General features: G+C 37.2%; 1 protein-coding gene across 6 annotated transcripts in view; it reads left to right on the top strand.

Moving 5' to 3' along the window:
* NUDT14 (nudix hydrolase 14) overlaps positions 1 to 17,892 on the top strand; it is a 65,953-nt gene that overhangs the window by 31,851 nt on the left and 16,210 nt on the right. For 4 of the 6 annotated variants that reach the window (XM_054066880.1, XM_054066881.1, XM_009564390.2 and 1 more), the window contains 2 exons: positions 242 to 285; positions 14,961 to 15,025. In XM_054066880.1, coding sequence (XP_053922855.1) covers positions 242 to 285; positions 14,961 to 15,025 — 109 coding nt within the window. Of the gene's footprint in view, positions 1 to 241; positions 286 to 14,960; positions 15,026 to 17,892 lie in introns of those variants that run through there. The other 2 variants (XR_008449942.1, XM_054066877.1) reach the window with 2 other exon arrangements.

Here is a 17,892-nt window from a genome sequence, read left to right as displayed (position 1 = left end):
AAAGACTACTACAGTCTTAAGCTGGCTGGTGGCATAATATTATGGATGTAAGATTTTGTACTGTCCTAAGACAGTTCTCATCATCTATAACACTTACTTTCAAAATCCAGAATAAAGGTAAATAAAATCGACTATACCAACTTTTCAAAGAAACACCAGCTATGATTTCTTAAATTACATTACAGTTTCTTTTCAGTTGGAATTAATGTTACTGATTGATTTATTTTTTTTCTCTCCCCAGAATGGCACTAAGAAGTTCTGGGATTTTATGAGGACACATGACAGGTAACGGATAGAATCACATTATTTACTTTTGTCTTTATGTTGTTTTTCATACTGTATTCTCTTCCATTGGCCAAATCTTGTGGATGTGGAGTCACGTCTTTGTCCTCCAATTTCCTCTTCATTTCTCACTTCTTGTGTAATATTACACGTGGTTCTTCACTACTTTAGACAGAATTTCTAAATCTCCTCATGGTTTATTATATTTTCAGTAAGTTTTGTCTTTTCTCAGCTGCTCGAATGTTAGGGGTTTGGCACATGATGTATTTTGTATTTTAATGATCACATAGCATAAGGAACTGAAAGTATGGATTGTATGAAATCTTTTTTTTGAGAGTGAATATATCAGTTGAAAGAAGAACTTGCCCTCTTCCCCTCTACTTAACACTGTTATTTGTGCCATTAAATGGTCTAGTCCAAAGTATGTGACCGTATTTTCTCACCTGTGAATATACAGTCCCAGGTACTGTCGTAATATAAAGGCTGTTAAGAAGCAATCTAAAGTTATGGTCATGCTGCTTGATTTTTTTTCTCTGGCAATTACTTGGAATAAAGTAGAGATTGTGTTTTATGTTTGAGCAACTCCTAGTATTATGTTTATTTTTTTATTTTAATCCTCTCCATCACTGCTATATAAGGATGTTTCAGGTAAGGCCTAATTAAAGCAACTTTACAAATGCCTGGAACTTCTTGGGTCCTTTGGTCTGTACTCCAAAGCCCTCTCCTAAGCACACGGGAAGAAATGGATGTCCAGCAACTTTGTTCTATTTTTCCAGTTGTATTTCTTCTATCGGGGAAGAAAAGCAGTTAACTCCTCACTTCAAAGATCAGTTCAGGCAAAATTATAACAACTAGGGGAAACAGACCTAGTCTCAGAGTTATTAAATACTAAAATAGTCTCATGTCATTTTTTAAGGTATAAATATTTCATCTAGTCACCAAAAATTCAGGGACTAGAAGATAACTATAAAATGCAAAGATATCAGCTTTTCCCTAGAAAAAAACTTTTCTAACTCTATTAAGTGTAACAGTGTAGCAAAACACTAATGACAAAAAAAATTGTAGCCTGAATCGTGTAGAGAAATGTTTGAGATGTTTGTTTCTTGTGCGTGAAGGGAGTAAAATCAATTGCATTTTGGAAATTCTTCTCTCTTGAAACCCTCTTAATCCTTACAGTAAGTCTTTTTTGGTGTAGGCACCTGGGATGGACATAAAGTGGTATCGACTTCTTTTATCAATATAAAGCTTCTGAAGGTTAAAGCTGCAGGAAGACCGAGAAAATATTAAATAGATCAAAAATGCTTGTACTGCTCGAGAATGAGGACAGAAAAGGGAGTGATATTTCAGTACTGAACTTCACACTTGCTTTTGGAATTTGCCTGGAAGACAGTTCTGTCTTTGCACTTTGTCTATCCATATGGGCATGTGCCTGGATTTCTAATCGCAGATACAAAGGCTGAAATGATAATTGATTGCTGGAAATTTAACATATGCCCTGTACTTTGAAGCAAGTGAATCCAGCCTTAAGTCAACAGTGCTGAGAACATGACTTCTAAATGAATCATTTGTATTACTACTTTTGTTTAAACTTTTGATTCTCGCTCTGTGATAATGTGTGAATATATGCAACTAACTGAGTGGAGTAAATATTAAAGGATCAGTTTTCCATGAACTTCTTGGGAACAGTATTTGTGAAGGACTTTTGTGGACATTTTTAAAATAGTTGAGAACATAACTGTATAAAAAGGCTACAGCCACATGTCATGCCAGTCATCGCTGGTCACATAACATTTGTTAGCTTCAGATGTACAACAGCTGCCATCCTAACTTATTAGTGACTACTCTTAAACTGTAGAATGTCTAACACTCTTTCACAAGTAAATTCAATGCAACTTCTGACACCAAAGGTAAGAATATGAACTTTCTGTAGAGGAAATCCATGGTTTTACATGAATTCTATTTGTGAATATGAAGCCAGTTAATATCAGATAAATTACTCAGGCTCAAAATTCCTTATAAAGCATTAAAGCCCTACATTTACTGTATGTTAATAGAATAGCTGTGATGCTAGTTATATGGAAAAGTCATGTTGTCTAGTTGCTGAAGATTATAGAGGACTTTATACTTAGAGAGCTCTTAGAAGTTCATCACTCTTAATGCAGGATAAAATTTTGAAGAGGAGGAGAGGTTTCCAGAATACATGTCCTGCTGGTTAGTATTTCCTAGTTCGTATGTCTTCTCCAGGAAGATTGTAGGGGTTTTCTACAATGAAGATTCCTTTTCCGTAATACTTACTCAAAAGTATTCGAAACTTATTTTACTTCTGAAAATGCAGTGACACTGTGAAATGCTCCAAGTTGTTTAAATAAGGCAGTTTAAATATATTGAACATGCACGTTGGAATGCCAGATCTGTGCCGATCTATACATATTATATGCCAGAAGTGCCGATATGTACGTATTATATTTACATATAATTAATATGTATAATTAATTTAATGGTGCTGAATAAAAAAAAAAGTACTGTTCTAATCGTATACCACCAGACACTGATCTTAACTCGTGTATTTGTCTGTCATCCTCTTCCAGCAGCACAAGTAAATGTGTGCTTAAAACTGAATTTCATGCCGTATGACGGTGAACTGAGGGCTTGTGTGCTGCATTCCTTTAGGACCGTAGTGTTCTTTCTCATTTCTCATTTCAATATAAATCAATATTCAATAGCTTTGTATCTGATGATAAACTTAATACAGGAAAATATTTAGCAAGAGAGATGAAGTTATTTTTGTATAAATTTATCATTTCCAACTGTTCAGATAAACAGCTGATTAAATTAAAGACAAAACCATGACGACAGCAGTAGTAATTTCATTTGCCTTAACTCTGAGTCACCTTTTTAAAGTCTCACCATATATTGCAGTAGGACAAGATCATTTAACCGTATGCAAGCTGGCGTAACAGCAGCACAAGCTGAAATAGCAGGATTTTTGTTGGAGACCACTTTTTCTTTTCTTTCTTCTTAGTTATTTCAGATCTGGGCTTGAGTCTACAGTGTGTGGCTCCTGAATTTAAGATTAGGACCATTCAGAACTAGAGTATCAGTCCTGGATTCACCTCTGTTTTGCATAATTGTAATTTATGCTGAACAAATAAATGCTTACTCTCAATCCCTCCATGCCACTTAAAAGCCAAAAAAAAAATTGTGCAAAGTTATAACTGGTCACACTATAAACTGTTACCAAGGCAAACCTTCAAAACCTGTGCTGTTAGAAGTGAACTGAGTGTCGGTATCTACAAAAGCAGCAGCATTTCTTACCATATTTAGGTTTAAATTGTAACAGGAGAAAGAGCCAGAACAAAAAGATGCATCTATGGAGAGCAGTTAAATCCTGGACAGCTTTACTCACAGAGGCTGAGGAACCTCCGTCCTTGGAGAAATCCAGACCTTGCCTGGACAAGGCTTTGAGAAATCAGACCTAGCTTAGAAGTTAGCCTGATTTTGAGCAGGAGGTTGGATGAGATGATCTCCAAAAGCCTTTTACAACCTGAAGGTTTCTATGCCTTTATAAGTAGATTAAATACTTAGTGAATGTTACAGTTCCCATCTTACAACTGTCAAAAATTTGTAAGCCTGTCAAGAAGTCTGTCAACTTATAAGCCATTTTTTCTGTTGGAAAATATGTTTACTATTGGTCTTGTCCTGCAGAGTTACATTTAAGTTAACCTTTCTTCAAAACATGCAGATGAACGTTATCAGAGCTCATTGCAAGGTTTTATTATGTCATGAGAAACAATGGTGAAGATAACTAAAAGCAAATGGAGAAAACTAAAAATCCTCTATTAACTCTTTTCCATTATAATTATTGAAAAGGATTATTGAGATGCTGCTCCTAAGTGTTAGGTAATCCTGGCCTGTCGTGTTAGGCAGTGACATACAGTGAAAAATGCTTTCTGCAGTTATTTTATGCGCTTTATTATTTTACGCTTTTCTAATTAAGTTTACTTTTCCTTGGAATACTCAGGTGAGGCATTTGCTCAATATTAAACATATCCTTATGAAAATCAAGTGGAGTGCAAGGGATTAAAATTTAAATGCAAGATCTGTTTCAATGTGCTTCTTAGCCTTGGGTCTATCAAACGCGGTAGCAATTTGTGGTGGTGTGATTTGAGGGGGGAGGAGGTTTTTTCTTAATTTTCTTAAATGTTTTAAATCTTAAATGTTTCTTAAATTTCTTTTAAATGTTATCTTAAGGTCAATGCCTTTAAAAATAAATATACTAAGAGGACATTTTCCTTCTGCAGATTTCTGATGGTTTTCTGTCAGAAATGGAAACTTACCAAAGATAACAAAATAATCATTGATGCCTGTAACTAGAAAATATTCTCTAAAACCTCACCTTCCAGTTCTAGTCTCCCTCATCCTATTTTTTTCTATATTTAACATTTTAAGAGCCTGAAATGAAACATTTAACTCATTTACACCCATCTACTTTATAAAGCAATAGACCGAGTTTGTTTCAGATTTCCACAGATCGCCTTAAACAGATTCAAGGCTTATAAAAAACATAATTTGGGAACCGATGAAGGTCAGTGTACAGTCATTTGCTTGCTTCTGTGCTTTGAGTAATAACGTTCAAGAACAGGAACATAACCGTACCTTTTGCTGGTTGACAAATAGAACAGCTTCCAAATTGCATTGTGAATGGGCGTAAAGCAAAATTATATCTACTTCTCTATTTAAAGGTATGAAAAATTCACTATAAAGTACACTATATTTTAAAGAAAAAAAAATGAGGAGGCTAAATTGCATGTGAGATTGTTGTGTCATTTCCTCTTAACCCTGAAAATAATCATGTGACAAGGAAAAGGTATTAGGAGCAAAAACCTTACAACTCTGCATTGTACCCTTGTTATACTGCTGGTTTCAACTACAGAAACGTGTAAAGAGCTCAGTAATAGTTCCTGAATTAATTCTTAATGGAAAATTCTTAATGGAAAAACCAAATTCTTAATGGAAAAACCTTTTGTCTTTTCTTAGCTCTCTGAAAGGAGGAAATAATATCCTGCCGTATAAGAGATTAATTTATTTCACATTTAAAACAAATTATTTCCTAATTTAATTTAACTGTTTGCTCGGGAATGAGGCTTTATAGCTCATCTATTACAAAGAAAACTGAAAAGTATAGTTTTCCATCAGGAGGGAGTTTGCAGAGCGATGGAAAGCATCGCAATTTGCACCTCGGTGTGTTGAGTGTGGGATGGCAGCGCCGGGGATAAACAGAAGGAAGTTCTTGAGGCAAATGAAAAATGAGCATAACTTAGAACGGGAAGATGAATATCCTCAACCGATCACTGTGCTCTGAAGTTACCTGGTCGATGGCTGATATTTGAGCACCACTGAAGTTGGGGTGTGCGGCTGCACAGAGGGGAGTAAGGAATGCTGCCACCAAACAGCTGCACCGGGAGGAGTCTGTCGCATCCCGAGCTGTGTCCACGAGAGGTGGCCAGGTGATGGGTCGCTGGAGCCTCACGAGTGGCCTGGAGGAGCCAGGGTTGCTATTCTGGCTCCCTGGTTGTAGCAGGCAGCTATGGAGACAGAGTGGAAGTCATGTGCCCTGACCACATTATAGCAGTGGATGAAATTCCTTCTCCTATTTCATACGCCAGATCATTTGGGCTTTATGGAAACTTAATCCCGTATGTATTTTTCTGGTTTATGTCCTGATGTATTATAAGACACCATGAAATTTAACTCAGATGCTTCCTTTGTGCAAGAATTATCACAGTAGCTGTAACATGAGTAAAATACAGCTTTTTAATATCTTTCTAGGTAAAACTAAAAAAATCTTTCTTGGGTGGCACGCACCCTTTATGTGCAGTGATGTGCTGTAAATCTTACCTGTAGAATTTTCATGATTATCCTCAAAGATAATGCAGAAGATAAGGCACTGTTTAAAATAAATTGGATATAGTTCAACAAACAACAAAAATGATGAAAAGTTTAGGGAAATAATAGCTGAGAGAAGGTAATGATGGCCGGGCGTGTTCATGCAAAGGATAACACAACTGAAGAGAAAAAATTACTACCTATCACAAAAATGTAAAGGAATGTTACAAAGCAGCCTGGAATCATTTTAATTTCATCAGTAATCAATGATAGAACAAGAAATAGTGTCTCAAGTGGAAGGTATTTTTTAATTTAAACACGAAGAAACCATTTTTACCAATCTAGGAAGGCACGTTTTGTAATCACTGTTATTGAAAACGCTCAGGTTTAGACGTGATATCTGTTTATCAAGGACGCTATCAGAAAAATGATATTTTTCCTGCTATTAGAAGGAAAAAACGTAGTACCCTATTAGTTTCCTGCAGCCCAAGTAATTACATGATTTGTTTGCATATGATATTTGCAAATAAAATGCACTTAATGCTGTGCTTTTTTGTTTTTCGATTTGGGGGCTTATTTTAAGCGAAGACTTGACAGATTCTCTGCTCGTGTGCCAGGAATTCTGCAGGCGTATTTACTGTCTTTCAAAATGTCTTATTATGTTGTTACCTTAGGATCCAATCTAAATAAAATCATAGCAACGAGGCAAAAAATAAATGTGTTTGGTGCTCTGAAGTTATCAGAGAAAAATGCAAAATCAAAAGCTGAATTATCAGATTCTTCTTTCACCTTCCTAAATATGTGACATGAAAGCACCATATAGCATATCAACTCTTCTCTGCTGTGTCACTGAAACAGGGTAAAATGGCAATAAAATCTTGATTGAGGGCATCACTTCATTAGGAAGCTGAATGTTTGCCTAATTTTAAGAACAGAATCCATAAAAAATCTTAAAACTAAACAGTTGTGCAGGAGTTTTGTCTGATTAGTCCCAAATTTCTAAATCCAGATTTCTGGTAGCCAATTTAGAGGCATCTTGTGTTTAAAACTTTATGAATTTCATTTTTTTAGTATTTACGATAATACGCAAAATAAGCGGGTAATTTTGTTCTCTTATAGTCACTGAAATTAAGAAGATGCTTCCCTCTGCTTCCAGATATTGAATTAAACCTGTTCTTTATGAAGAGTGCCAAAGTTTTATGTGGTCTGAGGCCAGTAGCATGGTCATGGCTTGTATTTGGTATCGGTAAAAAGAATCTTCTGAAAGCTATGAAATGTTCTATATTTTGAGTGTCTGTATTTTAGAATTTTATCTGAAAAGGTCTCTTGGAAGAGACGAAACTATTGAAAACATTATTCTCAAAATGGGGAAATTGACTGACTTTCTTAGTCTGTGTTTCTCGTGAATAATGGTGAGACTATACGTTTATGCCTGGCAAAGGGTTGTGTTATTCACTTCATATTTGGATTTTGGTAAGTGAGAAACAAAGTTGCTGTTTTGTCCCTTACTTTAGGTAGGGCAGAACACAGGCTTTTTATTTTGTGAACTGTCCTTGAAAAAAAATGCTTTAGGACTTTGATTTTTGCCATTTCAGAAGGAAGTCATAATTATGGTATTTAGATGGATTGTTTATTGGTCTTATTATGTGACAGCATTTATAAATGGCAGTTTCACAAATAATTAGGATTTGGAACAAAAGCCCATCAGGCTCTGACATCTGTTGCACATAATGCCTACAGAGCTTTATTTAACCAAATAAGTTAGGATAAAACCTGAATTTATTTATTAAAATATTTTGTTGAAAGAATCCCATTGAGATGCAATGTGTCATTTCCACGGGTATCCTGGGATACCAGCCAAGATATGACACTTAAAGAATGTTATTGAGAAGCAACATGCTTTGATGTCTCATTTATTTTGCAGTCGAATTTACTTTCTATTTTTTTCCTTTGTCATATGAAAACAGGGTGCTGGGAGGATTATTTATTCCAAAGTAGTGTCCTGCAGCATATTGGCTGGCTGGGTACAAATTACTGCTTTACAAGTAGATAGAGATTGTGTTTCAAGAGTGCGCATCTATGGACTTGCACTTCTTCATTCATTTTTCCAGTGATCTGATGATTAACCAAACATATGCTTCCTGCTTTATGACTTCCTGCTGCAGTTCAGTTTACTGAAACCAATCTTCCTTTTGGTTTTTTTTCCAAAGTAATGTTTATTTTCTTAAGCATACGTCTCTCTCCACTTTATTCTGGTTTACTTAGTATTAAATAGTTAAGTTGTACTGGAGAAAGCATTCAAATTTCATCAGAATACAGAAGTCTTCTAGACATCTCTAATTATCTTTTTCCAAATCCACTTTCTCTGTGATTAGTATGAAAGGCTGAATGTTTTTGTCAAGAGCTTATAGCTTTGCTTTTGTAATAGGCTGCATTTTAAGCAGCCAATTGGATTGGTGTTGGCCTTTGAAAAATGCAAAATGCTTTGAAGGAAGACTTAAATTAACGAGTAAAGACTGTGCAAGCACACACATTTAATCTCAGGACTACCTGCATTATGGTTAAAGCTCTGGGAAACTAAAGGAATTGCACTGAGAATAATCAAAGGGTACAACTTTATTACGTGTCTGTTCTGAAAAATGTAGCTTAAAATAGTAGGTGCTGCTCAGATAAAAGGAAGACGACAGCGCTTTAGATACCCCATTAGTAGTTTTCAGGGATGTGTCCAGCTGTGAAATGGATGGTTAATTTGAATACATATATAGCACAGAGTCTGCATACAGTTCTTTCTGATGGTCATCGAAAATAATTTTGAAATAAGTGGAGATGAAGTAGGCCCTCCTGAAGGATGAGTCTTCACAAAGAATTACTTTGGATTGTTATCTATTACACAAGGTTGTGGCTTTTTCGACTACCACTTTAAAATTGAAAGCATAATCATTTCTGATTTGAAGAAGAAAACTACGCTTGTTCACTGGAGTACTTTAATCCTCATCTGGGGTATTTCTCAAACATAACATTTCAAAAAGATTTGATGGAGTTATCTTCTTGAGACAGAAAACAACATGAAAGATGAATTTGTCAATACTGTATGAACAAAGAAAACCAAATTCATATAACTTCAAGAAGAAAAACAGATTTATACTTTTAAGCTAAAATAATTACAGGACATCTAATTTATTTTTTTTTGCTAACTTTCCTTTCATTCTGATTTACTCCTTTATGAGCCATATAGGCAAAAATATGATATATATGTTTTATATTCCCATGCATTCCACCCGAGATGAATAAATTTCTTTTAAATACTTCTGTGGTTGCACGCTACATTTCATTATTTTCTTCTGATTGTATCAAAGGGATTTTTAATACCAAAATATCTGTTGAGAGTCAAGGGGACTAATTAAATAAATTACTTGCTTTTTGTCTTCTGCAGAATCTCCCATTTTTTTTTTTTTCAGTGTCCTCCTCAAGTGTGGGAACTGAAATAATACAGGCTCGGGTGCACTGGGTGTTTTGTTTTTGTTTTTTTAAATTAATAACATTATTTTCTAGAGTCTCCACTATAGAGCTAAGGTTATTATTTGTAAGCAGCACAACCAATGGTGTAGACATTAAGCTAATGTTGAGATAATTTTTAGGCTTTAGAAGTAGGTGGAAGTGACTGAGGATAATAGCGGGGAAGCCCAAGCTTTCAATGTGACCAAGTCTTTTTTTAGGTACTTTATCTTCCCTTGTTCAATTCTAGAATGTGTGTGTAGCACATACCTGTTTTAGACATTTACACGAGGAGATCCCAAGTTGCCCTTACAATGGTTGAAGAAAGGTCAGTTTCTTTGCCTGTATTACCTCATCAATTTCTTAGCATACTATAGTATTAGTACAAGATTATCTTTTACAGATCCTCATCTCCAGCCTTGAGAGTCTTATTTCATTCACAGAAACACGAGAGGATTTTGTCCTTTCTTTTGTTATTATTATCCTGGGATTTTTTTGTTTTCAATTTTTTTTTTTACTTTGGCAAATTCACATTTGTAAAGCGTGCATTAAGGTCATATTTAGGAATAATGAAAGGCTGAATCAATTTTTATTTATTAAAGGATTTTAAAAGTTTGTCTTATGCAAAGCAATTAGTAAGTGTTAGCAGTTGCTTGTGGATTAACTGTAGCCAAGGTCAACAACTGACAAGTCATTAAGATAGAAGATTACCAAGCCAAATGACAGCAAGGTGAAATTAGATTTCTACCAAAAAAAAAAACCCAAACAGACCCAAAACAAACCAAAGAAAAAAATTAAAAACCCAACAAAAAAAGGCAAAAAAAAAAAAGGTTCAGACCAAAAAAAAACCCAAAACCCTCAAAAACCCAAACCCACAAAAAAACCCAAACCACCCAACCCCCTAAAGCCTTTCTCCAACTACCAGATCCTTAGAAGTATACATTCTTGTAGCTTTGGCAACGCTCATTTGCTGATCTTAATTACTAGGATATATTTCAAAAGCACTTTCCGTGCTTGTGTGTGTACGTGCACATTTTAACAGGATGTCAGTTTTCATCTGGCCCCTACCTCCTAAACAGCTGCGGTCAAATGCTGCGTTTTTCACATTGCTCACCTTCCTTTCTCAAGTTTGAGTGTGTGAGTAGCAGTAGTATTTCTGTATAAACGTCTGCTCTGCTGGAATGTCATGAAGCATCAGTTACCGTGGGCTCAATAAATAATATGTTGCAGTGATGAAAAGCTTTGGAAATAGTTTCCTAGGTGAGTGGCACACAGTAGAGTAATTTTCTGAACTCTTGTAAGAGGTGTTTTCAGCTCTAAAGGTTGTATACAGGTGGATATCGTCTCTTTCAATGACGGCCTTAAAGGTGGAGGAGGAATTAAGATACAGGACTCCTGTATTGCAGCTGTCGATGGGTCACTTGTGCGTCATTTCTGCGCATTGACCTGGAGAGAAGAAGAGAACTGAAGAGAAGCCAAATACCTATTAAAGAATCTTAGTTTTTAGGTGTTTCAGCCAGGATTTTCTTTGAAGTTTAAATGGTCAACTGCTTGGTGAGATCCTTGACTGAATAGTTGGAATCCCTTTAGGAAAACGTTTTGTTAGATACCAAGACCAGGCACACTTTAACTGCAAACTTGAGTTCAGGAAAAGCTGAAGTACAGGGTAGCTGGTCTTTGTAGATACATCTTGCTGACATTTGAGGTACATGTCTTTCTTAAAATCACCTAAGCTGCCTAATTGTTCCTGTATTTATGCACAGTTTCCTACATATTGCACAGCAACTTGTTTACGTGCTTGCTTTCTGTAGGAAATGTCTCCTGTAGTAGGAGGGGTGATTTACTGTATGTATAAAGGGAGCAAGAGCTGCTACAGGAGGAAGCCGAGGAGGGGTAGGCTGAAGGCTGAGCGTGCCTGTGGTCTTCACCAGCCATGGAACACACCGAACAGACGTGCACCAACAAACGTGAACAACATCTCAGCGTGTCATCTTTCTGTTCGGTTGTAGTCCATAAAGCAGTGGAAGGGAGCCAAATCTCCATCATTGGTCCAAGGTGATCTGTGCCTCACAGAAGGATATTATAGCTCCTAAATGTCACATAAACCATATTTTGAAGAGTTCTCTTCTCAGCCACCTCTTGCCTGTGGAGGTACTAAAGGTGATACCTACATGTGACAGTTGTGCTGTGTGCTTGGGGAGTCCCAGGTGCAGATCTGTGGCTCAGTGGCATTGTGTTTGCATTAATGACCTCTCATTTTACACCAACAATTTCCCTGAGTGTCAGCTGCTGCAGGAGTAGCTGTATGGAATACAGCTATGGAATATGGTAAATAGTAATAATCAGCCACCAAAAATCAAAAGGTTGGCAGCTCTAACCTGAGACAGTATTTCGTTTCTGCAGATGCGTTATAGCTTGTTTTAAAGGTATGGAGGCAAGATTTGGATCCATCATGATCCTTTTACATCTGAGTATTCTTTTCCTTTGTGAAAAATAAAAAAGCGATCTTATGCTCTTCTTTGGGACATGGGCACATGAAGCCTCTTGCTAGGTTAGGACCTTTGTTATCCATTTCGGATTAAATTCTTGTCTAGGTTTCCTGCCTTTTCAGGAAATTTGTCTGGGCTTTTTTTTTTTTTTATTCTTTGTTTGTTTTTTTCTTCTCTTCTAGTGCTCCTGTGTGATTTTTCTCTGATAACACACAGCTTGGGCTTTGTTTCTTTTCTGTATCTTTTGTTGATGAAAGTGTTCCCAAAAGTAATTGTGAATGTTTGATTTTATGTATTGAAATGTATTGATCACTTTAAAGCTTATACGTGCATCTGTAATATTCTAAAATAGGTTTGGTTGTAATATTTTAAAGGGAAACTTCGAACACTTGTAATATCCTGTGGTAGGATACCAATGAAAGATTTATTTGCACCTCTGCTTTTGTAGTAGTCCTTTTCGGTAGCCTATATCATCTATAAAAATAGTAATCTCAAAATAATTTTGTAGTGGATTCTTTGTATGATGATTTAAAACTCCAGAAGATAAAGACTTTCCTTACCATCTAGGTCAGACTCAACAGCTAAACCCATGTGTTTGGGTTGTTGCAGCTGTCAGGAAACCCATTGAAAGCAGTCACTCAGGGCATCCTCCACTTAGATCAATTGAACAGTATTCTAGAACTTTCTATAATACTCAAATGAGAGTCCTAAATGAAGCTTCAAATTTATTTTCAGAACTTACAAAACTACTAACCTATGAAAGTATTTCACGTTATATTGTTTCTTGTGGAAAAAGAAATACCAAATGACATTTGTCATGTCACACTCCTCCTAATAAGGTGTAACGCACAACTTTCTCCTCCATGACTCTCCAGCTCTGACAAAAAATGTTAGAACTTGTGTGTTGTGGTTTGCTAAAAAATGTAAATTTATGTTCAGAATTGTTTGTCAGTCTCTCAGAAAATTAAAAGTAATTAAATAGAAAGTTCTACAGATTTCTGCCATTTCTGTACCCTCTCGTCTCAAGATGGTGTGAGAAGCAGACAATTGTAATAACTTGCTGCTACTCCTTTCCAGCTTAATTTGATCTCGTTCCTTAATTCTGACAGATTGTTTTTAATTTTCCCATCTGTTCTATAAAAAAACTCAAGTGATTGACTCTTATGAAAAAATAATGCCTAATAGCTGAGCCATTTTTAATGAGTTGGTATGAGTTATTTAATGAGACGTGCTGAAGAAGGCAAGCCAAGTGAGAGATCGGGCAGGGGGGTAGTGGGTTTAAAGAAAGGTAAAGGGCAACTGTGTGCTTCAGGAAGCCTATTCTCTTGTCTCCAATTTCAGGCAGTGGACATCTTTAGACCCGTGGTCAAAAAGCAAAGGTTCAGCAGCAATAGTTCCTTTTACCTTTTTATTAGTTCAGTGCTTACCCTCAGACAGTACCGCTTTGGGGAGAGGAACAGTCATGCAGGGGTTAAAAAGAAAAATTAAAGAATGATACTTACGTAAACTCAAAAACATTATAGGCTGTGGTTTAATTTCATCTCTTCCAGCAGCCTATACAATAACGCCGAGATATTCTGGTGTTAGGTCAGAACCCTCATACCTGTAAACGGAGTCAATGTTTCCCTCCAGCCTCTCCAAAAGCTAAACCTTTTGCTTTAAAATTGCCTACAAATGACATCTCCTGGGGCAGGAAGCCATTAATACACAGTATGGGGCTTTGAGAATAGCACCCATGAATATAAATATTAACATCTGGACTTCTCCCCTCTGTTTTGGTTTTTATATATTATTATAATAAACATTAACATTATTTTTAATAATCATCAAATAGCAGTTTCTCTGGCAGCCTGAGACTTCATTATTAAATCAAATAGTGAAAATAAACATACAGCTCTTTTACGAGGAAAGTTGAAAGTTTGACTCAACTCTGCAAATATGCCATTGTTAGTCTAATCTATTGTCGAATTCATAGAATAGTGAATTAACTTTCCAACTGCATACAGTGAGGCATAACAAATGAGAGAATGCTACCAGGGTAATGTGCAAAATATACATTTGTTTTTGGAGGGCTACCAACTAAGGAGAAAGACTTTGTTTTTCTTTTTTTTTTAGTTTAAGTGGAAAAAATTGCACTCAGTACTCCTCAGTACTCCACACATATAGAGCATCTCCAAATACTCAGCCTGTCCAGGTTCCCTATGACATACCTGTCAAACAACCAAAAAGGACAGGGGAAAGATTAAAATGTGACTTTTAAACTACTGAATGTGGTAGGAGTTAAAACTACTTCTGGTCTAAATTTGTACAAAATTGGGGTTTGGTGGTGTCTTTGTACGGCCCAGGCTCAGCCAGTAGCCAAAGAATGGAGATTCTCTGTGCTTATACAGAAAAGTCTGGCTCTGAACGAGACTGGACTGTGCCTTAGGCTATCCTGATCTGCGACTGACATCAAAGAAGAAAATGGTTTTATTTTGAAGGATTTTTTTCTCATTAATATCTATCTAATAGCAGTGATCCTTGAGTTCGATTCTTTTTTTTCTTAGGGAGAAGGAATTTATTGGTGGCTTACTTTGCGTGTCAGGAGACAAAATTGACATAATTTTGTGTAAGTTCTCATGGGCTTTGGTACTACAACCCATTATCTATCACTTGCGATGGATTTTGGACAAGGATCTTGTTGCATTATGACTTTAGTAATAAGTCCTCTATGTATTTATATAGTTAAATTCACAAGATATAAGTTTAATAGTGCTGCATTAATCCTTCGTAAAGCATTGATCTTTTGTTTTTTATCTTCTTCCTCAGTGTGTCAATCCTGATCTTTAATACTTCTCGGCAGTGCTTTGTTGTGGTGAAGCAGTTCCGCCCAGGTAATCCTCTTCTTTTTAGATTTACTTTTGCTCTCTAGTGCAGCAAGCTTTTAAGGGTTTAGCAGTTAGAAGTTGGTGCATCTGTGGTGATAAAATCTTTGTTCTATATTCTGTTTCTTTGTAAGATAGTCCACCCTTTTCAGTTGGTCAGAATTTCTAACCAGGGAAATTTCCATTACAGATAAAATGAATGATCAGGGATGTCTTACGTTCTGCTTGGGGGCTAACCATTGTCCTCTTTTGAATGAAATTATAAACAGTTCTACAATGATCATGCAAGTGATTACTTTTATTTGAAGTTCCTTCATGACCTATGGAGTATTTAGTAGACAGGTTCTGAGTAGAAGCACACTATTCCCGGGTTTTTTTGATCTTAAATATTCCTCTTTTTTAATGTTGTATATTTTACAATGAGGGAAATTCAGGACTGTATTCTTTTTCATCAGTACGTGGACAGCTTCATTTTATTATTATTATTATGGATTTAGGTTAATATACTCCATTTTTTCCCTGAGCTTTTGTATCAGCTATTTTAATTCAAAACAGTATTTAATTTTTGGATGTTAAAAATGAAATGCATATTCTCTGCATGTTAATTAAAAAAATCACAAGCTATTTCACTGACTGTTGCTAAGAGACCATTTCAAGACTGTTCGTGGTAGACATTGTAGGAAACTTTCTAGGATGGTGCCATGCTGTCCTTTCTTACCAACGCTGATTGACAGGCTCCTCGCTGTTGTGCAGCACTGTTATACTGACAGTGCATATTTCTCATGAAGCACTATATTGACTATTATAAACTGAAAGTGGTTATTTATTTGTTTGTCTATAATGCAATGGTTTTTATTCGCCATGAATAAAAATATAAAGCTGAATATAAAGGCTTCTATAGTGGTTGCTCTCTTTGAGGCAATCTTGGGAAGAAGCTTTCATGCCTGTGCATACATATATATGTACTGAACAGTGACACATTCATTATATCATCCATACAGAAGTGTCAGATCTGCCTTAGTTGACTGGACTGCTCTTGGAGTTAAACTGTTCCAGAGATTGGAGCTGCTCAGAAACCTGGCCTCAGGGACAGTGGCCAGTCAGACGTCGCATAGTAGTTCGGTGATGGAAACGATGCCTTCACACTACTTACTTCACTATAGTGATCTTTCCATTCCATGTTTATTGTCTGCCTTGGTGCCCGTTCCGCAAAGCAAAAATAAAGGCTAGGGCTTTTCACAGAATCACAGAATCACCAGGTTGGAAAGGACCCATTGGATCATCGAGTCCAACCATTCCTAACACTCCCTAAACCATGTCCCTAAGTACTTCATCCACCCGTTCCTTAAACACCTCCAGGGAAGGCGACTCGACCACCTCCCTGGGCAGCTGTTCCAGTGCCCAATGACTCTTTCCATGAAGAATTTTTTTCTGATATCCAACCTGACGGAGCTTCAGGCCATTCCCTCTTGTCCTGTCCTCTGTCACTTGGGAGAAGAGCCCAGCTCCCTCCTCTCCACAACCTCCTTTCAGGTAGTTGTAGAGAGTAATAAGGTCTCCCCTCAGCCTCCTCTTCTCCAGGCTAAACAACCCCAGCTCTCTCAGCCGCTCCTCGTAGGACTTGTTCTCCAGCCCCCTCACCAGCTTCGTTGCTCTTCTCTGGACACGCTCCAGAGCCTCAACATCCTTCTTGTGGTGAGGGGTCCAGAACTGAACACAGTATTCAAGGTGCGGTCTCACCAGTGCTGAGTACAGAGGGTGAATAACCTCCCTGGACCTGCTGGTGACCCCATTTCTGATCCAAGCCAAGATGCCGTTGGCCTTCTTGGCCACCTGGGCACACTGCTGGCTCATGTTCAGTCGGCTGTCAACCAGCACCCCCAGGTTTCTCATCAATTGCTGCTTTCCAGGTCCCACCAGGAAGGCAATGGTGTGCTACTTGTTGACAAACAGCTGCCACTCATCCAGGCACGTCCCCTGCATGTGTGCTGGTTGACATATGTGCTGGCCTTTCCTTAGGGTGAAGTGTCGTGATCAGGTTTTCCCACTGAAGTCTGTGCTGCTTGTAAAGCCAGTCAACCCTCCCCATAGGTACATTCCCACCCATCCCTTTTGGAAGCACCAGCCCTTATGCAGCCACACCAGAGGTCTTATATGGCTGCAAACAGAACGTTTTGAGGATAAGGCAACCTTTGTTACTGTCCTGAAAGGATTTGTGCTGGCTCGTGGGGAGGCGAGAGCACACAATCAAGGTGAGGCTAAAGGACCATGTTTTTCAGTATACTGTGGGCTTATTGCATCTTGAGTGATCAGAAAATGACACATTTGGAAAGAGCAGACAGAAAAAACTTCCACGTATGTCTTAGTAGTCTCCATATTAGCTCCTTACTGGTCACTGATTGGCCAAGGCCTTGGGCAGTGCTCATTTTGGTAGTCAGTTGACCAAATGTTTTCAAATACAATTTAAAAATATGTTCCCGGGAAACACTAGGTCTGGTACCTATGAACACGCGCCCTGTTTTTAGCACTGAAAGTATAATGACCTTTCAATGGATTGTGATGTTTGTTTTTTTATTGACTTAAAATGGAAAGTATCAAAGGTTTGAATCATAAGTCACGTTCTGTTTCAGGAGGTGCGAAAGACCGCTGCAATCAAAGAGAAATGAGAAGTTTAAAGAAAAGCTAGCAGGTTCCCCAGTCAGCTAAATCCTGCTAACCACTCAGTCCCTACTGTTGTTTTCTTCTCTTTAGGGGCAGCAAACAGGTCCCTGTGTATGAATCATCTCACAAGGCTGCTTTGAATAACAGTTATGATGTTATTTGATGAGTTTGGATGAGCCATCTATCCTTTTGCAGGAAGGATGCAAAAGGAAGGA

The sequence above is a fragment of the Cuculus canorus genome, chromosome 5 (assembly GCF_017976375.1).
Source record: "Cuculus canorus isolate bCucCan1 chromosome 5, bCucCan1.pri, whole genome shotgun sequence".
NCBI lineage: Eukaryota > Metazoa > Chordata > Aves > Cuculiformes > Cuculidae > Cuculus > Cuculus canorus.
This window is presented reverse-complemented; position numbering and strand designations above follow the sequence as displayed.